At 45.8% G+C, this 24,274-nt stretch overlaps 1 protein-coding gene across 2 annotated transcripts in view; it reads left to right on the top strand.

The window, feature by feature from the left end:
* Positions 1 to 24,274, top strand: part of Dhx35 (DEAH-box helicase 35) — a 62,963-nt gene that overhangs the window by 30,387 nt on the left and 8,302 nt on the right. For both annotated transcript variants that reach the window (XR_009591603.1, XM_021663757.2), the window contains exons 9-19: positions 2,926 to 3,038; positions 4,564 to 4,660; positions 5,400 to 5,558; positions 7,624 to 7,834; positions 10,904 to 11,028; positions 12,874 to 12,928; positions 16,254 to 16,349; positions 17,954 to 18,048; positions 18,512 to 18,589; positions 20,434 to 20,563; positions 23,291 to 23,372. Coding sequence is in view for 1 of the 2 variants with exons in the window: in XM_021663757.2 (XP_021519432.1) it covers positions 2,926 to 3,038; positions 4,564 to 4,660; positions 5,400 to 5,558; positions 7,624 to 7,834; positions 10,904 to 11,028; positions 12,874 to 12,928; positions 16,254 to 16,349; positions 17,954 to 18,048; positions 18,512 to 18,589; positions 20,434 to 20,563; positions 23,291 to 23,372 (1,241 nt within the window). In the remaining variant the exon portion in view is untranslated. The remainder of the gene's footprint in view (positions 1 to 2,925; positions 3,039 to 4,563; positions 4,661 to 5,399; positions 5,559 to 7,623; positions 7,835 to 10,903; positions 11,029 to 12,873; positions 12,929 to 16,253; positions 16,350 to 17,953; positions 18,049 to 18,511; positions 18,590 to 20,433; positions 20,564 to 23,290; positions 23,373 to 24,274) is intronic.

Here is a 24,274-nt window from a genome sequence, read left to right as displayed (position 1 = left end):
TCGTATCACAGTCTTCTCCTCAAGCCTGTGGACGTGATGGAAGCTAGGCTGTAGACAGTTCCCACTGTCAGAGGTCTAATTATTTGTAGGGAGATTAATTTCTCTCTTCCATCAGTCCTGGTGAAGGATCCTGATTCCTCTGGGGATGGGTTCCCACTGGATCAGTTAGCATGGACAGGTTTTGTTGGTGTGGGTGGCCATTGGGGAGGGCATAGACATGGCTGCTGGGAGCTCTCCTGTGTGGGCCAGTTGGGAGCAGCTCCCAGCACAGGAAGCTGGAATGAGCCTGCAGATGGCCCTGCAAAGGCTCACATCATTTCCATTGGTCTCACAGACTGTCCTTCCTTTTCACCTTGTTCCATTTCTTAGCTCACTCAGATTCTTCCAGGTGAGGGCCTTCACTTCTCTCTCCTTGATTCTGTCTCAAGATTCATGCACTCTTGAGAAATAGTTACTGCCCTTTCAGGAAAAAAAAAAATTATTATTACTATTTATTTTATGTGTATAAGTATTTCGTCTGCATATATATTTATATACCACGTGCATGCTTAGTGCCCGTGGAGGTCAGAAAAGGGCATCAGATCACCTGTCACTGTAGTAACAGACAGTTGTGGGCTGGAAATTGAATGTAGGTGCTGGGAATTGAACCTGGGTCCTCTGGATGAGCAGCCAGTGCTCTTAACCCCTGGGCCATTTCTCCAGCTTTTATCTGTAAGTTCCAAATGAAGATACAGCATGAAAACATTAAGGACACAGACCTTGTGTCTCTCAGTACATTCGGAGTAGTCTTTAGGAGAGGAGCTCCTGGTTCTTACTCCTCAGCTCTTCCAGCAGCAGGGACTCAGCCGTCCATTCCATCTGGTAAACCTGACCTCACTCACTGTTGTACATGCCATGGTGGTAGCTGTGTCCGGCGATCGCTTAAGTGCTCCTCCTGCAGCCCTGGACCCTGCTGTCCCTGCTCTTCCTGCCTCACTCACTTCCTCCTGGGAGTCCTGAATCTCCACTCTTTTTCCTCAAGGCTGTCCACTCTTTCCGTGGCCCATGGCTTAGCTGACACTGGGTAATGGTGACAGTCTTGAGTGTGTTGCTTGTATCTGCAACATTTGTTGTTTCTGAGCTGTCTGGGAATGTTCAAACCTGGCTCTGGCTGGCTCTGGCCAGTTCTCATAGTCATGGTAATTCAGGCCCAAGGTCTCCACTGCTGAAGAAGTTTCTTCATAGATTAAGAAGGATTCTGTCCTGTTCTGTGTCAACATGTATATACACATGATTGGAGAAGACACTATTCATGCTGTCAGATTCTGTTGGGAAGTTATAGTAAATATGTATCAGAGACACGCCTACTATGCAAGAAGGAAACCTTTATGAATTGATAGCCTTGTATGCTTAAATGTGTGCTTTCTCCATTAGAGCTATCTACCACTCTGATTTAACCTGTACCAAACTTGAGTAATATGTAACTTTCAGCTAAATAAAATAGAGGATGGAATAGAGTAGCATCACAGATACATGTCAGCTTAGGTTCATTGAATTTTAATCTTTATTTTTAGTCAAACCTTTGCAATCTGTAATTGAAGTTTCCCCTGCACCCCTCCTCAGTTTCCAAGTGGGTTCCCCACTAAGGTGGGTAGGGGCTGTCTCTGACATGAACTCAGTGGCCTGCTCTTTGATCACCAACTCTTGTGAGGGGTGCAGCCTTGCCAGGACACAGAAGAAGATGATGCAGCCAGTTCTTATAAGACCTGATAGGCTAGGGTCAAATAGAAGGGGAGGAGGTCCTCCCTTATCAGTGGACTAGGGAAAGGGCATAGGGGAGAAGAGGGAGGGAGGGTGGGACTGGAAGGAGATGGGGGGTCTACAGCTGGGATACAAAGTAAATAAATTTAAATAAATAAATAAATAAATAAATAAATAAATTTTAAAAATTTCCCCTGCAGTTTCAGTAAGAGAAAATTATGTTTAGCTGGGTGTGGTGATGCATGCCTATAGTCCCAGCATTCAGGAGGCAGAGACAGCCTGGGCTGTTTCAGGTCTGCATGAACTGAATATCATGGCCCTATCTTAACAAAGTAAAGCTGGTCCATGGGGAGATGGCCTGATGGAATTGTAAAAGAAAAGAAAGAAAATTGTGAATTTAGAAAATCACATTTGAACATAGGGGTCTTTCCTGAGACTCATACTCCAAACAAGTACGATGCATGGAGATAACCTAGAACTCCTGCACAGATGTAGCCCACAACAGTTCAGTGTCCAAGTGGGTTCCATCGTAATGGGAACAGGGACTGCTTCTGACATGAACTCAGTGGCCTGTTCTTTGATCACCTCCCCCTGAGGTGGGACCAGCCTTACCAGGCTACAGAGGAAGACAATGCAGCCACTCCTGACAGATAAGGATCAAAAGGAAAAAAAAGAAACCCTCTCCTACCAGTGGTCTTGGAGAGGGGCATGTGTGGAGAAGGGGAGGGGGAGGGAACTAGAGGGGGAATACAAAGTAAATAAAGTGTGATTAAAAATAAAATAAAATAAAAATTAGAAAAAAAAAAGAAAATCATTTTGTGTGATGTGATAGTCCATACTTGTAATCCCAACACTGAAGAAGTGGAGGCAGGAGGATCAGGAGTTCAAGGTGAGCCTCAGCTACTTAGTGAGTTTGAGGCCAGCTGGAATACATGAGAGCCTGTCTGTAAAATAAAACAAGCTATTCTGCAGAGTGTAATCTTTATTGTTATGTGTCTAACTCCTCTACTATTCCACTTCTACCAGTTTTATATTTTCTTTCTATGGCTTACTGTGAGCCGTCCTCTTTTTCTCTTTTTCTTTCTTTCTTTCTTTCTTTCTTTCTTTCTTTCTTTCTTTCTTTCTTTCTTTCTTTCTTTCTTTCGAGGTGACTGTGAATAATATTTATGTATTATTTATTTTTAGAAATTTCGAGATTTCTTTAACCAGAATGAAACCAATGACCCAGCCAGGGATACCTGTGTGACCCTTACAGTGGAAGGACGGACATTTCCAGTGGACATCTTTTACCTACAAAGGTTTGGTAATGCTTGATTCTTGGTGATGGTGATTGGGACCTCACCTGTTATGCAGAACATCATCTGCCTCCAGCATGGAGGGCAATTAGGAGGGCTGTGGTGTAGCTCCTATTACTGATAGAATGTTCTGGAAGTTGGACCAATATCACAGCTGAATTTAGAGTGTGACACTCCTATGCAATTTTACATGTACCTGTGGCCATTAGTTCAGTTGGAAAGAGTCAAATAGTAAGAGGCTGATGGGAGGTGGTTTGGCGGTTTCCCGAAATGGGGGTTTTCAAGATGCCATCAGTGGAGGAAGCATTTCTGAGTCCTGTCTTTCAGTTCTTTACATCCTTAGCAAGAAGGCCTCTCTGTCATTTTTGGGAGGAATCTCTTTGAATAAGAAAGAGGCCATCCTAATTGCTAGTTACTGGTAATACTAGTTACTGGGCCTGGTCCAGTGCCTGATAAATCCAGAGAGTTGTAAACATCATCTTTGAGTCCTTGTGGCTGGAGGGAATGTCTACCATTTCTGTTCACTCAGCCCACAGGGGCTGATGATGAAGATGGGTGTGCTGTGATGGCTAGTTTTTTGTCAACTTGACACAAGCTAGAGTCATCAGAGAGGAGGAAGCCTCAATTGGGAGAATGCCTCTCTAAGCTTGGGCTATAGGCAGGCCTGTGGGGCATTCTCTTCATTACTGGTTGATGGGTGGGCCCAGCCCATGGTGGGTGGTGCCACCCCTGACTGGTGGTCCTGGGTTCTGTAAGAGACCAGGCTGAGGAAGCCATGGGAGCAAGCCAGTAAGCAACACCCCTCCATGGCCTCTGCATCAGCTCCTGCCTCCAGATTCCTTGTTTGAGTTCCTGTCCTGACTCTGTTCAGTGATGTACTGTGAGTTGGGATATGTAAGTCATGTAAACCCTTTCCTCCAGCTTGCTTTTTGTCATAGTGTTCCATCACAGCAATAGAAACCCTAACTTGGGCAGTGGCTTTCTGCACTGAGACTGCAGCCCTTGCTTTTCTGTGACATGGTGTCTTTGCACGGTGAAGATAAATGATTTATATGCAACTCCCGTCAGCCTTACTGTTCATTCTTCCAGCTGAGATAATGCCCACAGATAACATGTACATTTGCATAGCAGTATCAAGACCGAATTCAGCAATGATGCTGGTGCAGGTCCCAGAACATTCTATCTTCCAGAATTTTCTTTATTTCATAACAAATACAGCTAAAAACCATTGTTCAGCTGTAACTGTATATAGAAGTACTGCATTTAATGTTCTTTTCTTTCTTGTACTGGGGATTGAACCTGGGACCTTACAAGTGTTAGTTAGGGAAGCGCTGTATCACTTAGTTCTTGGTTGCTGCATTAAAAAAAAAAAAAGTGTATATTTATTTTACTTACCATATGCTAATTACCTGCTCGGCCGGCCCAACTTAATTCTAATGAAGTTTGACTGCCAGGTTATTAGGATAATTGATCTGTGATTAATGAGCATGTTCCAATGATGATCTTTTTCCTTATACATTTTTCCCAGTCCTGTTCCAGATTATCTCAAGGCAACTGTGGACACTGTGGTGAAGATTCACCAGACAGAGGGAGACGGAGATATACTAGCCTTTCTTACTGGCCAGGTAACCCCACCTAGTCTCTCTGTATAGACATGTTAAGGCAACACTGGCATTAACAAAAAGCCTTGTTCTTAGCCACTTGCTTTTTTTTTTTTTTTCTCTTTTTCGGTTTTTATCTTTTAAAAATACATATGGGTGTTTTGCCTGCTTGATGTCTGAAGAGGTCAGAAAATATTGTCAGATCTCCTGGAATTGGGGTTACAGGTGTTTGTGGGCTGCCATGTGGATGCTGGGAATTGAACCCAGATCCTCTGGAAGAGCAGCCAGCCCCCTTGTGTCATGTTTAATTGTATTTTGTCGTTGCTAAGTTACATTAAAATAAAAAATTGTTGGTTTGATATCATTTGTCTACCATCTAGATTATCGGAGTCATTAACTCATTCCTATTCTGTCTGTAGAGGGTAGTTTTTTTTTTGTTTTTTTTTTTTTAATTTAAATTTTATGTGTATGTGTGTGAGCCCTTGTGTCTGTGGGTGCATGTGCCCCATATGTACTGCAGTACAAGCTCTTTACCACTGAGCCATCTCACTGTTCCTCATTGTTTTTATTTATGGCAACTCTTTATTAACTACATGGTTTAGTTTTGCTGTTATTTGGTGGCGTTTGGTTAAGTGTCATCCTGAGTGGGATATGGCAGGCCAGCGGCCTCTGAAGGTGACCACAGCTGAAGCCCTTGTTCGGGCATTTGTTCTTTCAGTGTGATAGCATGATCAGCTTCTTTGCTTTCTGGTTCCGAGTTTAGGAAGAAGTAGAAACTGTTGTGTCCATGCTGATTGAGCAGGCTCGGGCGCTGGCTCGCACTGGGATGAAGAAGCACCTCCGGGTTCTCCCCATGTACGCAGGACTGCCTTCTTTTGAGCAAATGAAGGTGTTTGAAAGGGTGTCACACAGCGTCAGAAAGGTGGGACTCCTAGTCATCAGTGGTGCCTGCAGCCCCACATTGGCTCCCCTTTATACTGCAAAATTGTTGGTTTTGTTATGTGAATATATCAGTGTGTGTTCATGTATGTGCATGTTTGTGAGTATTGTTGTGTGTAAGCGAAGGCATATGACACTGTCCATCTGTGGAGGTCAGAGGACAGCCTGTTTGAGGTAGCGCCTCTGTTTGCTGCTGTGGCTGCCGGGATAGCTGGCCTACAAATGCTGGGACCTCTTCTGTCTCTGCTTCCTCTCACTGTAGGGGTTCTGGGTTTACAGTCATATGCTACCCTACCTGGCTTATGTGGGTTCTGGAGGCTCAGGACACTTGCGTGCAAATAGCACTTTCCCTACTGAGCCACCTCCCCAGTCTCTGTTTTATTTTTTTTTAATCCTTGCTAAACAGGACTTTTCTTTCAAATATGACGTCCATGCTTGTATACAATAGATCTAGAAGACTATAATAGATAATGCGCTGTGAGGATTTCTAAACCTGCACAGAGAAGGGCCGCGCTGACAGTAATTATCAAAGCAGGTCGCTTGTAGCTTTTCTTTGTCTGCCTAATCTTTTTTCACAGCACATTATTACCTTAGCCTCAGAGGCTGTCATGGTGGGTTGTGTTCAGTCAGAACTAGATAAAATTATTAGCAGTGGTTCCTAAAGTACTTGTTATGAGTATCAGTTTTCCCTTCGAGCCAAGGTTAAATCAGGTAAGTATTTAGCCTTGAAATTAGGTGAGAATGGGTGTGGTGGCAAGAAGCATTGGACAGGAGGAACCAGCGGCCTGATCTCTGCCCCCTCTTTCTCCTTTTCCCTCCCCTAGATGAGGAGTACATGGCAGATGCTCAGAGTGAAGTAGGTGAGAGATGGTCTGGGTCCGAGGACCCGCTCCCGGCTTCAGGCCACTTGGTGTGGAGCAGGTCCAGTCTGCCCAGTAAACATGAACTAGGAAACGTGCAGGACTGGGCTCCCCCTGCAGCTGCTATGTGCCCTCCCTAAGTTACTTAGCTTCAGCTCTCAGACTTCCTAGCTGTAGAACATGCGTAATTAAGCATTTTTATCACGTTTATTCATGTGGGGTGAGGGGAGGGCACATACGTGCCATGTGCACATGTGGGGGTCCAAGTGTACTTATGGGGGTCGGTTCTTTCTTGCACCATGCGAGTCTCAGGGATTGAACTCAGGTCCTCAGGTTTGGCAGCAGGTACCCGTACCTACTGAGCCATCCCTCATGCATCAGCAATAGCTTTTAGATAGAAGGCTTTATAATATAAAATTGTGGCCCTCTGCTATATAAAAATAGGAAGATTTTGATAAAATGATTTTATAAAATGTAAAGTGCTTGAAAAAGTTGTGTGTGTGTTTTATATGCACATCTCCAGCTGTGTCATACCCAGCAGAGACAGCTGGCAGACACTCAAGATAGCCAGAGACTGCTGCACAGGAGCTGGGCCCTACTTTGTCCCCAGGCTTCTTGTATAGGGTCTGTGTTGGCTGTACATGCTTCCTCCTGTGGCACTTCTCTCTGGTCTGTAGGCTTGGCTAGTTCTTGTCAGTAGGTGTCAGCTCACATTCATCTTTCAGGGATGTTTTCCCTGGACAGCCAATGTGAAGGGAAAACTTTGTTATATAATATGTAATATATAACATGTGGCATACAATGGCACAGCATATGCTATTATATATATATTATATATGTATATGCACACACACTCACACCCACCAGGTTGTGCTTTTTTTCCTGGTACCTATTGTTCTCTGAAGTTATTTGCCTGTTGGAAAAACAGATACTGTTGAAGTTACCATGGGCTCAGTATCCCCCTTGACAATCCTGGGGGAGCAGTGGTCATACTGTCTGCATGAGGAAGTAGTGCTCATGAGCTTGGAAAAGCTGTGTATGGTTATAGAACCAGCACATTCCTACCCGGGGTCCTGACTCTTCAGCTCCTGCCTAGCAGCATGATGTTTGAGATATCATATCTCTTTAAGGTCTTTAAACTTGTTTAAAGTAGTAAGAACTAATCAGCTGTCTTTCTCTTTTGGGTAGGTGATCGTGGCCACCAATGTGGCAGAAACTTCCATCACAATCAGTGGCATTGTGTATGTGATTGACTGTGGCTTTATGAAGCTTCGAGCCTACAACCCCAGAACAGCTATTGAATGCTTGGTGGTGGTACCAGTGTCTCAGGCATCAGCCAACCAGCGGGCAGGCCGTGGTGGGCGCAACCGCTCGGGGAAGTGTTACCGTCTTTATACAGGCATGTATGGTGTTTTACAACTTTGGATTTTATTAGAGTAGTCTGGGCTTTGGATCACTGGGCAGACATTTATTCCTCCTTTGCTAGGACTGCTGGGCCCGTGTGCCTACCACCTCTGTTCTAACCTACTGTTGGGCCTTGCGTCAGACCCCTGAGCACAGGCTTGTGCATCAGGTGCTGTCTTTCTTACTTTCTGCTTAATGTGCCGTGTTCTTATCCTCAACTGCTGAACCCAGTGGCAGCTCTCCTCAGATCCCTGTGGAGACTCACTCACACACAGCAGATAGTTGGCGCACTCTGCATCATACGCCAGAGTGAAATTCTGGTAGACAGTCCTGGCCCTTAACGAGCTTTCCTCTCAGCCTGCTGACACTGGTAAACACAGATACCATGATGCTCCAGAGCTGCTGTTTCCTATGTATCTATGTTGGGAGTGGTACTGAGACACCCCCCACCCCCCGCCCCGTGCGTGGGCCTTCCTATCGTACAGATGAATTTCTAAGTCATTAATTCCCTCCTCTATCTAGTATCCACCTATAGTTGCTTAAGAATGGAGGGCTAAGAACTGCCATCCCTTTTCCTGTTACCATGATCCTTATACAGCCATTGATGTGTGTATGTGTGTGTGTGTGTTTGCACATGCGCCTTGCTTTTTCTCTTTTCCTCTGTGGGTTATGGAACTCTGGATCTCATCACCCTTGAACTTCACACCCAGCGTCCTTTCTTTCAGCACGTCATCAGGGCCTAGGGCGACAGGGCTCAGTAAGCTGTGGGCTGTGGCTACCTTGAGGATTGTATGGCAGTAGAGGCAGACCCTACGGCTTAGCATGTTGTGCTGTGCTAAGCGGCTATAGAGGAAAGGGGGGCTCTGAAGCAGAGAGGGTGCGCTCTGCCCTGCTGGGAGCTGGGGAGCGGGGAGTACCTCACAGCCCAGGCAGTGTCTGAGCCTGATCTTATTGGCAGCCCAGGCAGTCCACGTGGAGAGTGTGGGGCAGTGGAGCCTGGGCTTCAGAACACGAGGGAAGAGGCTGGGGTGGCCGGGTATAGTCTATTATACACATACGTGGTCTTTCCATTCATCGTTTACACTGTTTCTCTTCGGCTCTGGGGATTAGTGGTGCTGGACCTAAGTATGTGAGTGGACTTGGGACATGCAGAGAAACCTTTAATTCTGTGAGGAATTGCAGAGTGTCTGTGCACTGCATGTGTACCCAAGGAGGTCAGAAGAGGGCGTTGCATGTCTGGATTAGGAATTACTGATGATTCTGGCGCTGCCATGTGGGTGCTAGTGAACTGAACCTGGGTCCCCTGCAAGAACAGAACCACTCTTCACCACTGAAACATCTCTCCAGCTGCAAATCAGATTATTTTTAAAGTGGAAATGGGCATCAGCATTTCATGTGTCAAAGAAATCATGTGATAGGACATGAACTGCAGCTGGGCAGGTGGATTTGGGTGAAAGGTCAATCCAGCCCTTAGCTTTAGCAGCTTCAGCCTGGTGTGGTTGGGAAGGGCCAGGAATAGTAACCAGTGCGTTAGTGCCCAACCTTCGGATTCTCCTGAGTTTCAGAGTGCAGCTGTTCCTTACTCAGATCATTTAGTTTTCCAGAACCTTCCAAGACTTTTCCTCAGGTCCTCGGCTCTCGCTTCCTCTGTGCCGGGTTCTCAGACACACCCTTTGCTTCCCACTTCTGCCACTCATACCTCTGATGCCTTGGGCTTGTCTGTCTTTGTCCAGCAGATCCTCCTGCTGCTCTTGGCAGGGTAGAACCTTTTCCCCAGTCTCTGCTGTCCTCCTCCCTGAGGCTCCCATGGTTCATGCCAGGCACACGTGTCTCTGTTAGGACTGTTTTGTGGCCTTGATCCAGGTCCTTCCTGCTTCTGAAGGTTCTTCGGGGCATTGCGTGTGGCTTCTGCAGCTCCTGGTCTTCCCCAGGCTCTGGGGGACTTCGCAGCCCCTGAGTGCCATCACATGTTCATCTCTGAGCAGCAACATCTGCTTCCGTCAGCATCTTCTTGGTGGGGCAACCTCTCAGCTACCAACTTGTTTCTGCCACGGTCAGTGGTGTGCTTGGGGAATGTGGTCGTCCTGGTAACAGTACTGTATCCACAATGTTTTTAAAACTAAGCAACTTCCTTTCCTGCTGTTGTCTACCACCTAGAACCTTCCAGCTAGACTCATGCATTTGGCAGTTTAAGTCACACAGTCCAGAATATTGGTCATCTGTTTTCTCAGGGAAAGCCTTCCTGAGATGTTCTTATTGGTAACAGTGTTTCTCTCTGGTTAACTGAAGCTTTCTGGCCTAAGTGGAGGCTGGGCGATGCCCATGTTTAAGGAGGGTGTGCAGTGTTGACTTATGTGGGAGGACTTGGCATTATAAGCCATAGGTTTTCTGAATCACACAAAAAGTGATTTCACGCCTTTCTTTCTCCCCACACTTTGGTCTGGTTTTCACAAAGTCCTCCCCGACTCCTTATTCTCTCTCCTCCTCCCCCATTTCTGTGCCTCGGGGTTCTTTCTCCTGCTTGAGGTCACCTTTTGTTCCCGTGGGACATGCAAGTACAGGATTCTGGGTGTGACATTGCATTTGGCTCCTTGATTTAAAAGCTAGGTTTGTGCAAATTTTGCTCTTCCCAATTAGGTCTTTTGTCAGATTCTGGAGGTAGTTTTGGTGATTTATTTTTACTCTGTTCTTTGCTTAGTTGTGCTATTCTTGCTCTTTTGAAGTACTCTACCCTAAGCAGAGTTAACAGTACCCAAATGCTCGCTGCTTTTGTTTAGTATTTTGCTGACAAAGGCATTTGAAAAGCAGCATTCTCAAGTGAAGGAATGTACTTTGTAAAGGGATATTGTTCATATATATATATGTGTGTGTGTGTGTGTGTGTGTATGTATATTAGAAGTAGCATGGTCCTTCCTAAATGTAAAAACAACTTTGCATCATAATGTTGTACATCTGGTTCCAGAATCCCAGAGCTCTTGCTCAAGGTGTAGAGAGGGAGGACTCTGCTGGCATATGGGTGCATCAGAGTTTCACATTTCATCTATTTCTGATTTCCTGTCCTTAGAGGAAGCCTTTGACCAGTTACCTCAGGCCACCGTCCCTGAGATGCAGCGCAGCAATTTGGCCCCTGTTATCCTGCAGCTGAAAGCCCTGGGGATCGACAACGTCCTCAGGTTCCACTTCATGTCTGTAAGTCCTGCTTCTGCTGAGGAGCGCGTTGGGGTATGGCGAGGACACTGGCTGGGCATGCCTTCTTTCTTCCTCACTCAGCTACAGCACCGTATGCCACTTGTCCTGTACAGGGTGCGGGCAAACTGGCATCCAGGAGAGCCAGACTTCCTCGTCGTCTGTAGTTCCTTTCTACTGGGGGAGAGACAAGTAAATGGGTAGTTACAGGGCAGCTTGACCAGTGCTCAGAGAGATAAAGGAAGGGGCCTTCTGCACCACTCTTCCATTCCCCGAAGGTGGGGCCTCAGGATAGAGTCTGTGAATGGGCCTGGCTGTAGAAGGGCCCTGTGGCTCATGGTATCTCTGATGATTTCCTAAGGTAAGCTATAGGAGGGTGATCATTGGCCTACTATAGGCTCCGATGCATGTCTACTCTACTGGGCTTTCCTCAGCGGCATGTGAGGCCTGGCCTGGGTGCTCTTTTTACACCCGTCATTCTCCCTCAGGTGCACAGACGCAGAAGTGAGTGAGTGGGGAAGATGGTATAGCCATCCTTTTTGTTGCTTCTCATATGGTAGATTTTTTAAGTATATTGATCACCTTATAATTTATATAAAATTTTAAGCTTATTTATCTGTTGATGTTTATTAGTAATTTCTTGATGTCTGTTGTTAAGTAGTAAAGTTTGACTTCACTCCAGTGTCATGTTTTTGGCAAATGTGTATATTTTTGCATGTGTCATCTGCTCAGTTATAGCAGAGATGACTTCTTTGTAGAGTGTGACAGTAGTGGAGTATTGTGTAGTAATTCCCAAGCACTTATGCTGGAGCTTCTGTGAGGACGAGACAGAACAGGAGAACACAGAACAGGACCGTGTGCCCACAGGAACCCAGATGCGCCGCCATGGTGCTTTTCTGTCTTGTTACTTTCTCACTGTGAATCTCCAGATCCATAAGCTCCCCCACTGAGCCTGTGCCCACCTTGCCTCTCTGAGGAGTGCAGTGGTACCCGAGGGAAGCTTGGTTCACCAGCTGTGTGACTTGCACATCGTGATTCCTTTGCTCCTCTGAGTGTAGCCAATCAGGAGTAAGTCCCACACTGTAAAGTCACCCGATCTTTAAAGATTTGACTTTGTTCTTTGGCAAACAACAACTAAAAGCCAGGCCTCTGACCCTGCTGTCAACTGTTACGAAGCCTTGTTCAAATGTACTTTTCTGGTTGTTATGTTCCTCATCTGTGGAATCGAGTTAAAGTACTCTGCTGCTTAAAGTGCATTTGTTGTGCTGCAAATTTGGAGGAAAGGCAGTGCGGTCTGGAAAGGTGCTCATCTTGTTAGCTGGCTAATAGGAACCAAGCTCCTAGAAGGGTCTACTGATGCCTGGCACCCACTGTGCTTAGTGAGGGTTTTAGAGGGAAGGAAAGAGGTGTCAGAGCACCCACTGAAGGGCACAGTGTGAGCCTTGTTGCCCTTGGCAGTATCGGCGTTCCCCGTTTTTTCAGCAGTTTGAACATGTGATCAGCTCTCCATTGGCAAGGCCTGCGCAGCAGAAGTTAGTCCTCCCTCTACCTGCGCTGCAGGGTTGGTAGCTCCCAGTTCTCCCAGTTCAGGAGAAGGCTGAGGGGAGCTTAGGCAAATGAAGGGACAGTTTCTAAAGTAGAGGACTGGCCCTGCTGATGATGGTGAGGGAGGGCAGCTGGAGCGGTGCTGCCTAGGATGCCACACAGGCGGGAGACACACTTCAAGGTGCCCACAGCATGGAGACTGAGCACGTGGGCTGTGATAGAGGGAGGGTGAGCCAGAGTGCTCACATTTTTTTGTTCCTTGTCAGTGAAACTGATTTAGGAGGATTTTCATGTGTTTTACAGCCCCCGCCGGCCCAGTCAATGGTCCAAGCCTTGGAGTTACTCTATGCTCTTGGAGGTATGCCTGTTTCTTGTGTGCTCTTCTATATGATAACAGATAGTAGGACTCAAGTTAAAATTTTTAGAGCTTTTTAGAAATGGGATTGGTCATCCCTATGTGTATAAACTCTTTAATGCCATTTACTCTATTGAAATAGAAATTAGACAAAAGTAACTCATGGCCCATCTTAAGAGTTTTATTGCTTGATAACTCTTATAAAGGGAAACATTTAATTTGGGGCTGACTTACAGTTCAGAGGTTTAGTCCATTATCGTCATGGTGAGAAGCATGGTGGCATGCAGGCAGACATGGTGATGGAGAAGGAGCTAAGAGTTCTACATCTGGATTTACAGGCAGCAGGAAGCAACAGTGAGCCATTGGGCCTGGCTTGAGCTTCTGGAACCTCAAAGCCTACTCCACAGTGACAGACTTTTCTCCAACAAGGCCATACCTACTAATAGTGCTGCTGTATGGGCCTATGGGGGCTGTTTTCATACAAACCACCATATGGCCAATATGATAATTTATAAAATGTCATTGAGGCTATGGAAAGGAGACTGGCAGATCTCTACATACCTCAGGTCTTGTCCTTAGACCCCTTTCTCTCTCCCAGCCCCATTCTGAAATCCCCTTCATTTCATCCCTGAGTTCCTTATGGGGATTGGGCAAGGGCTATGTGCTGTGGATGAAGCCCTGTTGGTTCATTTGAAAACATAGTATGTATCCTATGTTAGAGAAAATGGTGCTGGCCCAGGGGGGTACCATCTCTTTCATGGGTGGTGCTCTCTTGGGAGGTTCTGTGAGTAGGGTATTGAGTAAGTTTTAGTGGAGGCTTTGTCGTGAGATTTTGTCTTGAGTATTTTAAAAATAGTTTTATTGAGGTACATATCATATACCATACAGTGAGTGACTCCTTTAAACCTTACTGTTCCAGGGCTTCTATTGTCATAGGGTTGTGCTGTCTTCAGCACAATCTAATTTTAGAACATTTTCATCATTCTGAAAGGAAATGTGTGTCTTTTAGTGCTCACTCTCCATTCCTGTCCTCCTTGGCCCCAGCCGATCACTAACCTGCTGTCGGTATGGCTTTGCCTAGTTTAAACATTGCTTAGAAATGGAATCCTAGGTTGTTTCTGGTGATTGGCTTCTTTCACCTAGCTCTTTCTAATGTCATCCTTGTATCACGGTAGCAAGTATCAATGGAACATTTATTTTTACTGCTGCGTAATATTCCAGTGTATGGACATACCACATAGTGATCATTTTCTCTTCATTAGATGGAGGGTGTTGTGAATTGTTTCCTTTTGGTTGGCATAAATAATGCTGCCTTGAACATCAGCATGTGGGATTTTAAGGGATGTCCCCCACAACTTTCTCTACAGTTGTTATTGTCTGTCTTTTTCAATCACAACTGACCTAGTAGATATGAAATGGTATCTGGTGGTTATTCTGATTTGCATATCTCTGATCACTTAATGATATTAAAAACCTTCTGCTTACTTGCAAGTTAGTTTGCAAGACTATTTTCTCTAGTCCCTCTGTATTTGTAGGGATTGGAATTTCCTTCCAGGACTCCTTCCTTCAGATAACAAAAATACAAGATGGTCAGTCTTGTAAATATTTGCACACATCTTCCCATGTACTTTAAACTATCTCTAGATAAATACTATATTGTTTAGGGAGCCATGATTGTAGAAGAGTCTGTGTGTGATTGTTCAGACAGTTGCTTTTCTCAAATATTTCTCATGATAATTGGTTGAACCTAAGGGTATGGAATCCATAGGCAGAAATTGTATAGTGCTCAGCAATATGTCAGTTCATCTTGCCTGCTGGTGTCTGTGTGTTCTTTTTACTACTGAGTTGGAGTTCTTTGCATGTACTGGTTATATCTCCCCTGTGTGAGTGTAAATACTCACTCCGTTTACTTGTAGGTGTCTTGTGCAGTTCACTGTTTTGACTGTGTTGCTTGTTTTCCTCAGCTTTTCTTTTGCCACTTGTGCTGTGTCCTCATCTCTAAGAACACACTGCTGTGGGGTTGGAGCCCTAGCTCAGTGGTAGAATGTGTGCTTGTGTCCTCACGTCTAAGGACACACTGCTGTGGGGATGGGGCCCTAGCTCAGTGGTAGAATGTGTGCTTGGTAGAAGATCTTGAGTGCAGCACCTAGTATTCTAAGCACCAGCCAGACAACCAAAGGAAACAGCGTTGCTGACTTCTCCTTACGTTTTTACTTGCAGGTTTTGTTCTGAGTTTTAGATCTTGTACTTAAGTCTGCGATCTGTTCTGGTGTGTGTGTGTGTGTGTGTGTAGGGGGGTGGATCCATATTCATTTATTATATTTACACTTCTTTCTCTGTGAAGAAATTATCAGTTGCGTCTTTAAAAGCTCTCCACTGATAGGAAAGGTCTTCAGCTTGGGACATAGCATCAGTCCACTCTGTGTGTCTTGTTAGGGTTTTTGTCCCCAGCTCTCAGGCTCTAACAGGGCTGTGTGAACGGGAGCAGGGAATGCTGGTTATGTGTCATTTGTCCTCTGCAAGGGTTGTTCTGAAAGTCAAACACTGGGCAGTCTCTGTCCTCACCAACATAGACTCTGGAGAGTATTGGGGAAACCCTAGTTTCAAAAAAGACAGTTATATTGGAACAGAAAGGAAACATAACTTTTCTGGCTCATTCCAAGCTCTTGGAGAACTTATTTTGATTGGTGAAATGATCATCTGTATCTTGGGGTTCTTGGGAATCCTGTGCCTGTTAGTGAAGATTGGCAGAGAGGCCTGTGGGAAAGGTGGTGAGGAAAGTGGTGGAAAGATGGAGTCTGTCTACTTGAAGAGGGTCAGGGCCAGAGTTCATACTCTGGGTGTGCAGCCCTGTGGTTGCTCATGTAGTAAGAGAATGCTGGGTTTTGAGGCACTATCTGGGAACGTTTGTGGCTTCTCAGGTCTTAGTAAGATCCAACAGGTGAGAAAGCAGGACCTGTGTCGTGGGAAGTGGGGAGAGTAGTGAAGCAGCAGTGGTCAGCAGTTGCTGTAGCAGACAGAGGCCCTGTCTGTGCTTTAGCTGTCAGACCCCACAAAGGACGGTTTCTGTGGGGCATCCTGGCTGGGGAGAGAGAGTGAGCAGGAGGAAGTGCAGGCTGCTCCTATAATGAAATCCTTGAATAGAGTTTATTAGAAGCAGCAGCTTTTAAAACTATTGTTGAGCTCAGCGTGACTGTGCCTCTTTTCATGTAACGGCATTAGCGTCAGGCTGGACTTAGTAGCAGAGAGTCCTCTTTTATTCTCACAACTTCTGCTCATCTTCAGCAGTGTTACATACACCTTTTGATTTCTTCCGTTCCTCTGGTAGGTCTGGACAAAGACTGCCGCTTAACTGAGCCACTTGGCATGAGAATCGCAGAGTTCCCTCTGAACCCCATGTTTGCCAAGATGTTGCTGGAATCAGGTGGGTGGGCCTGACAGCTCCTTTTGACTTTATTTTGGTTTCCAAAGAACATGTTTTTCTGAATTCTGTGCACCAAGGGAAGAGGGACCAAAAAAAAAGAAGCAACAGCAATTAAATGTTTATTTTTGACCAATGGTGAAATGTATGTTTATAAGACATGGTGTGATGTTTGATACTTGTATAGTAGAAAGCTTTAGTCAAGGTAATTAGTGTATCTATTACACCATGGACTTCCTTTTAGCAATTTGAACTGTATATCATAATGCAGTTACCATAGTGTCAGATCACTACAGCTCACTCCTTCAGCCTGAAAATGTCCTCTTGAAGCGACATCTCCCATAGGCATCGCTCATTCCCCCCCCACAGCCTCCAGCAGCTCTTTCTGCTCTGTTCCCATGTGTAACTAAACTGTATACTGTTTGTCCCATGCCTGGCATACTTCACTTGGCCTAATACTCATTAGCCATGCACATTGTCCTGGATTTACTTTTTTCAAGATTGTGTAGTAAGTATGCCATCATAGGTATCATGCTGTATCCGTTTCTCTACTGATGGCCATTAGGCTCCTTCCACATTTTCTGTTCACTGTAGCAGACACCACACAGCAATTTCAGTTCTTTTGGGTGTACCTAGAAGCGAGGTTGCTGGATCGAGTGGCAGTTCTGTTTTAGGTTTCTGAAGAACATCCACGAATTTTCCAAGATGGATGTGCTAACTTTAACTGGGCGGAATCTTCACACCATGTGCCACTGTGGCTGTGTGACTTTGTATTCTAAAGCAACAGTCAGGGTTCCAGTTTCTCTGCAGAGTTTTGTGAGGAAGTGAGTTAGGTCAAGGTCTGTCTCTTTAGTTACAAACATCTTGACAGTACAATATCTGCTTCCTTCCCTGGGAAAGGTGCTGATAGCATTTCATGCCTTGTTTAAGTGGCAGTTTATGAAGGCATGGTTCAGAGCCAGCATGATGAAAATTAGCTGTGTGGGGCTTAGCTTCCCTGAGAGACAGATTCTAAGTGCAGTAAGAGCAGAACCCACTGTGCTTTGGGCAGTGAGCAATGGGGCGTCAGGCAGGAGTGCATTTGCTTTGTCTAGTGCCGTGATTGATGAGCTGGTGCAGATTCTGTTCTTAAGGCAGTAGCAGCTCAGGTTGTTGTCTGGTGCCCTGAGCTGCAGGCTTCCCAGAGCTGAGCAGTACTTGGGAGTGGCAGGCCACCCACAGATGAGCTGAGAGCGGAAGGACCATGGGAGGAACACAGCCCTATACCTTCCCTTCTTTTCCCTCTGTGCTTTTACCTGGACTCCCGCTGTCCACATAGAGGGCTGGGAGCAGGCATGCCACTGACTTGACCCTGGTGACAGGCCAGTGTGGCCTTACCCTGGCTGGTATCAGGAGCCCTCAGCCTCAGCACTGCAGGCGGGAATTCTCAGTAGGGACTCATGGGTCCATCTGTGGCATACTGTTAAGTACTTACATACTAGGGACCTGAAAAAAAGAACTACAAAGCACGACCTTACTTTCTAGCACAGCACAAGGAAAGCACTGGGAAATGCCCTTTTCTCCTTTTGCTCCATTGTCTGTTTACAAACAGGCCTTTTGTGTTCTAGGGAACTTTGGCTGTTCTCAGGAGGTCCTGAGCATCGCTGCCATGATGCAGATCCAGAATGTCTTCGTTTTCCCCTCAAACCAGAAGTCTCTGGCGGTAAGTCCAGTGTCTCCCCGAGCTCTTCACACTGTGTTCTTGTTCACGTTGTCAGAACTCGCCTAGAAACTGCTGAGGACAGTTGTTGAAAAGATCCTAGCTCGCAGTTGAGTGAGTGTGCTCTGTGTTGTCGGAAGTATTTCACAAGCATGGTTGGATACCTTCCTGTACACTGTCACCCACAGCCAAGTGGATAAAGCCCTGAAGTTAATGCATCTATGTCTTTGCCATATGTATTGGATCTGTTACCTCCCCAACCCCAGGGAACAAGTGGCATTATTCAGGATTTTTACCACAGAAGGAATTCAAGGATGGGGTCTGAAGGGAGCTTACGAGGAGGTGGTGAGCAGCATATGGTTGTAGGACATGGAGGCCAGGCTGTCAGCCCTCCTGAGAATCCCATGTCCCCAGCACAAGAGGCTCCTGGTAGTCAACTTCTAAATGGAACTTTTATCCTTTACAGACTCGAGTGCACCGGAAATTTGCTGTGGAGGAGGGTGACCATCTCACCATGCTCAATGTATACGAAGCCTTTATTAAAGTAAGCACAGCCATGTGTCGGGGAGCCTCCACACGCCAGGTCAGAAGTTAGTTCACAAGCACCTGTCCAAGAGACCTGTTGTTGGCGATATAATCGTATTGGGCTAAATATCATTTATTATTTGGCTTGTGATTATTATGGTGGTATTATTTAACCCACAATCAATTAATAAGACAGACACCTGTTAGAGTTTATAATTGCCTTTTTACCTTGGGCTGGGCAGATATTTCTACCTATGCTATCTCAATAACCTCCCCATCCATCTCCCAGCCTTCATCCAATGCCATCCTATTTGGGCTGCTTTCCATCCATAATCTTATAGATACTTGCTTATATTTTTCATCTTGGTATTTTCTCCATCCACACCATCCTCAGAGGCCTTCCTCCCTGCCCACATGGCTTCTTCTCCATGCTCACACATCTTGGCATCCTTCTTTCTCCCCTCTTCCCATCTTCCTCTCTCCTTCTCGTGATTCTCCTGAACCCAAAGCCCAGGAACCTTAGCCACGCTACCCCATTCTGCCCTGCCTAGGTTTTAGGCTTTTAATCAACCAGTCAGGAATAATGTCTTAGGCAGGTTTACACAACAAGGATAGGGCAGTGACCAGATCTTGAGGGCCAGTAATTAGCATCAAAATAGAAACATCAGACCAGCCCCCAACAAGACCCCTCTGTTTTCCAGTTATGTAGCTCACCAGCATCTCACTGGAGATCCCAGCCTGCTATTGCTGGAAAGGATAAGGGATGTGTCCTTTCCTTGGTCTGGGATGTGCTACACCTGAGGCTGGCTGACAGCTCAGCGACCTCCTAGTGTCCCACATCCCCTGTGCATGGAAGGAAGGGTAACATTTGAATGGGCAGTTCTGCCAGAACAACAGAGAACCACTGCTGTGTGGCCTGAGTCTTCAGAGTCACCCCGGGTCCCATGAGGTCATGCTCAGTGAGGCTTGCATGTTCCTCCTTGGGATCGATGGGCAGTGCTAATTCTGAGTAGTTCTGTGGGACCGAGAGCAATTAATTGAACTTAAAATTCTCATTTAACAGTGATATAAAATATAAAGCTTTTAAAAAGCAATATGAAGGAAAAGAAATAATATTTCATAATTTTAGTAACATAACCCCTTTTTAAAAAGAGAAATACCAAAGATTTGTTTTAGCAGAGGTTTCAGGATGATTACTCAATAAATGAGATATAAATTAAGTCAGTTAAGACTCAGGATACAGGTACAGTGTGCCATCACCGAGATGAGCTTCACACAGAAGGGCCCACCTACAAACCTGCATGGTATTAGGCTCTGGTTGCCTTGTGAAAAACCCTGTGTGAATTACATTTTTAAAATGTTATTATGGTAAAAAATTTATTTGGAAAACTTTCCTCCCAGCTTAAAATGTAATTTTAGAGGTATATTTTCTCTGTAAAATCTAACACATGACTTAATGAATGGTCTGAAGAAAGTAGAAAATTAAGCACTGTTGGTAGAAAAAAAAAATCCAGCCTTGAGGTCAGGTAGGGATTTGAAAATGACTTCTGCACGTGCTGTATTGTCTCCATAGTTTAATACAATGAGAGGGAATGTTAACAGGCTCACCCAGAGCCACAGGGAAGCGGGCGTGGCCCTCCTGAAGTGTGTTTAGCTTGACCTCTGCTTCCCGTCTCCTCTCATGTGCTGGCTAGTGTGAGGATGGGGCCCTGGAGTGACAGGCAGTTTGCTCGGTTGTTACCATCTGCTTTAGAGATAGGGTGTGCGGGTGTCATCAAGCCAGCAAGTGGGGGAGGAGAAGGGGCTCCTGGCCGTGGCTAGGTCTGACTTGGCGAATGTCTCCTCTGTGTGATCTTTCTGCAGCACAACAAGAGCTCCCAGTGGTGTCAGGAGCATTTCCTGAATTACAAGGGTCTTGTCAGAGCTGCCACTGTGAGAGAACAGTTGAAAAAGCTCCTGGTCAAGTTTCAGGTGCCCAAGATGTCCAGCGAAGGTGGGTGTGGCGCTCCGCTGCCTGGGGCTTCCCCCCTCTGCTCTGCCCAGTTGCATTCTTCAAGTTAGGCTGAACACTTGTAGCCAGCAGCACAATCTGAGCTGTGTACACTCCTTCAGTGTATGGCTGGGTGTCTTTGTGGGTAGATCCATTTATATTTTGTGGGTTGTTGTTCTCTACCCCAAATTTTTAAAGCTTATAGAAATGCTTAAGAATTGCTAGCTTCCACATCAGTGCCCATATCACTAATATCTTGATAGTTGTTGCAGAAAATTTACCTTTTGTTGTGTGGAAGGACAGTGTCTCATATAGCGCAGGCTGACCTCACACTTATGTAGCTAAGGATGACCTTGAACTTCTGATCCTTCTGCCTCTGCAAGTGCTAGTGTTGTGCCTGTGTGCGTGCGTGAGTGTCTGTGTGTGTCTGTCTGCGTGTGTGTGTGTGTGTGTGTGTCTGTGTGTGTGGTGGGTACACAGAGTTAGGTCTTCTACCATGTACTGAAATCAGGTCCTAAGGCTTGCTTGAAGGACCTTCACTTGCTGAGCCATCTTGACAGCTCTGAAACATTACTTTTAAGTGGGTGATATTCGTAGGTATTACATGAAAATTGCATTTTCTTTTAAGGTGCAAATGTTATTAAAGCAGACACCATATGGTTAGCTTAGGCATTCACCAAGGGTAAGGCAGAGCACCGCTGTGCCAGACAGTCTTACTTGCAGCAGTGGCTGGGGTGGGCGTTTGGAGGCCACAGCAGGTTGCCCCATGTCAGGGTCTCTGCATTCTTTTCCATGGTGTGGTTTATGGTGTCCTTAGTTCACAGAGGAATCGGGAGGGTGGAAGACTCACAGGGCATGGGAGGAAAACACAGCTGTAGCCAGCAGAGCCAGAGACCTGGAGCCAAGTTCTAGGGAGTGGCGTACTGAGTTCATTCTGCCGTCTTGAAGCCTGCTGTGCAACAGCACCCGTTGACATTTCCTGACGGCATCTGCTAGTCTGGGCAGCCATGTGATTATGCCCTGTGTTCATTCGCACCGTGCTCTCAGCACTCTGGGACATGTGTGCTGCTTTTGTCCCGTGTATAGAAGGAAAACAATGATTAGGCTGAAGGTCTTGTTAGAGTCAGGACCCAGGAGGGTCTGTTTCATTTTGCTTTTATACTAAGAACAAGTGATTGAAAAATGACAAAAACTTGGTTCTCTCAGAGGCTTTATGGAGACAGACTAGCTGCAACGTTAAGCTATAGGGCCTTTAGAGGTGGCCCTTTAGAAGTGACGATGTGTAACTATGGGCCACAGTACCAAGTAGCAGAAATAAATGTAGGGAGGGAGAAGTCCAGTAGGACTTGGGCAGAAACAGAACCCTTACAAAGGTTGCCAGCTAGGGAGCATCTGCCCAGGGTCCTGTCGCCTGGCAGATAAATGACAGCCACGTACCTGTATCTTTGTGTCTTCTCCTGTCATTATCACTCGGCGCCCAGGGCAAGGGATATGTTGAATTAAAATTCTTCCTAATAGGAATGGAGTGCTGAGGAATGAGATTCTATAAAGCTGAGTTTTGTGGGTCACAAACCATTATAATATGAGTTTGCACTTTTATGAGGTAACCGCTGAGAACAAATCCTATTGTACATGGGATTCTGAGCAGCTGGAGAGAGGGGCTGCATGTGTGTGGGTGCTGGCTTGGGGCCTCACAGCTCTGCTGGGAACAGTAACAGCAGTCAGGCAGACCAAGCAGTTACCTGCAAATAAAAACACGTCTAGGAGGTTACAGAGTAGTGAAGTGTGTTTTTAACTAAGTTTATTATCAAAAGACTTTATCAAGCCTGTTTGGTAGGTGAACAAAAGATTAGAATATAAAATTTATTAAGAAGAAATAAAAACACAAGTAGTAATTAAATTTATAAGAAAAAAAAAAAGAATGTAGTCCCCTCTTTTGCCAAAACCTGCTGGAAAGACTTCAGTAAAATGCTTTATTTATATATTATTGACAGCCCTGTAAGGTTACCAGCTGCAGAGACCTGTTTGCCCATGTACTGTACTTCATCAGAGCTAAGATGGGAATCCATCAGGATTTCATGTATTGTTAAGAAAAGAATGGCTGTCACTGTAATTGTGTCTTGACTTGAGTGAGTTAAAATGACTTAAAATTGACAAAATAGGGGTCTCTCCAGCCAGTAAAACATGATTCTCCCTTGCCTGATAATTTAGAATTTGTCTCATGGCTGTGCTAGCGAATACAGATGCTTTTTTTCAGGAAACAATAGAAATGTCAGTTACAAAGGAACAGATGTTTGGAAGTGGTGAAGAATTGCAAACTAGCTGACAACCAGAGACAGGACAGTGTGCCTTCTCAGTGTGTGGCTTAGGGAGAGAAGGCATTTCCGAAGTGCTCTGAGCTCACTGAACCATCTATGGAGCAGCTTCTTGGACCCAGTACTCTGTGGCCTGGGGTTGGAGAGGCGCTGGTCATGGGGACAGTCCTGCCTTGTCCTTAGCAGCTGCTGGGGAGGATTCCTCTTCAGGAGCTGGGCAGTCGTAAGACATGGGAGGCACAGGGCTGAGCGTGTGCAGAGATGGCTTCAGGTGCTGGAGCAGGGGGTGAGGTGGGAGGGGGTGTGGTGGGGAGGGGTCTGGGCGTGATCCTGCCATCACAGCCCAGGCCTCAGCATATGGAATATGGGGCCAGAGTGCTGGGTCTCACCAGGCTTCTGTTGCTGCCTTGTGTAGGTGATCCAGATCCGGTCCTGAGGTGCATTGTGTCGGGATTCTTTGCAAATGCAGCGCGGTTTCACTCCACTGGAGCATATAGGTAATGAGATTCTGAGGTTGCTTGGCGAAGGAAACAGAAAGCTGTGTGCAGAAAAAAAATCAGGGAGCTTTGAGCATACATCCTGCCTCCCTCCAGAACTGAGTGAGGCGATCCAGCTCTCAGCAGATGTTCTTGCTCTCCGGGAGAGTCCTAATACTCAGAGCATCTAGACAGTGACACGTGTTTTAGGATGATGGTGACAGATCTGCATTTCTTATAGGAGGAACTGTCAATAGGATCTTTCTAGAAGCCACTTTCCCCAATGGGTTGTTCATCATCCTCAAGGCTCCATGCAGGATGCAGACTGGTACATGGCGCGTCATTTTGTGTCTTTGGAGTCCAGCAAGTGTTTCTTTGCTGGTTACAGTACTTCCTGCCATATCCTGTAGCCTGTTTTCTCTGAGCTGATGACTACAGTAGCTTTTACTGTAAAAACTACAGCATAGTTTAGCCTGCTCTTCTCAGGCTGAGTACTTAGGTTCTTGGAATTGTTACTTTAAGTTTGTCCCTGGCTTATTGTAGTCTTCTAACTTTTGTACCTGTGTAAGTGTAACTGTCTTTGCCACCCCATTTCTCAGGGTTGAACCCAGGGCCTGAACCCTGCCAAGCAAGTGATCTACCATTAGACTTCACCCCAGTTATGCTAAAATTTTTTTTTCTTCTTGAGGTCTCTTTACTATGGCTGGCCTGAAACTTGTGATCCTCCTGCCTCACTCCCTCCACCCCCGGTAGTTGAGATTACAGGTTTGTGATACCAGGACCAGTTATCTTTTTGTCTTTAGCAAGGGAACAATTGAAAGGCTTTTTCCTATCTCCTGTTTGGATTTCTTCTATATATTATATTTCTGTTAGGCCCCCTCTCCTACCTAAAATGTTGCTACCTTCGATTTGAGGCCAGCTTA

This window comes from Meriones unguiculatus, chromosome 4 (genome assembly GCF_030254825.1).
Source record: "Meriones unguiculatus strain TT.TT164.6M chromosome 4, Bangor_MerUng_6.1, whole genome shotgun sequence".
NCBI classification, from domain to species: Eukaryota; Metazoa; Chordata; class Mammalia; order Rodentia; family Muridae; genus Meriones; species Meriones unguiculatus.
This window is presented reverse-complemented; position numbering and strand designations above follow the sequence as displayed.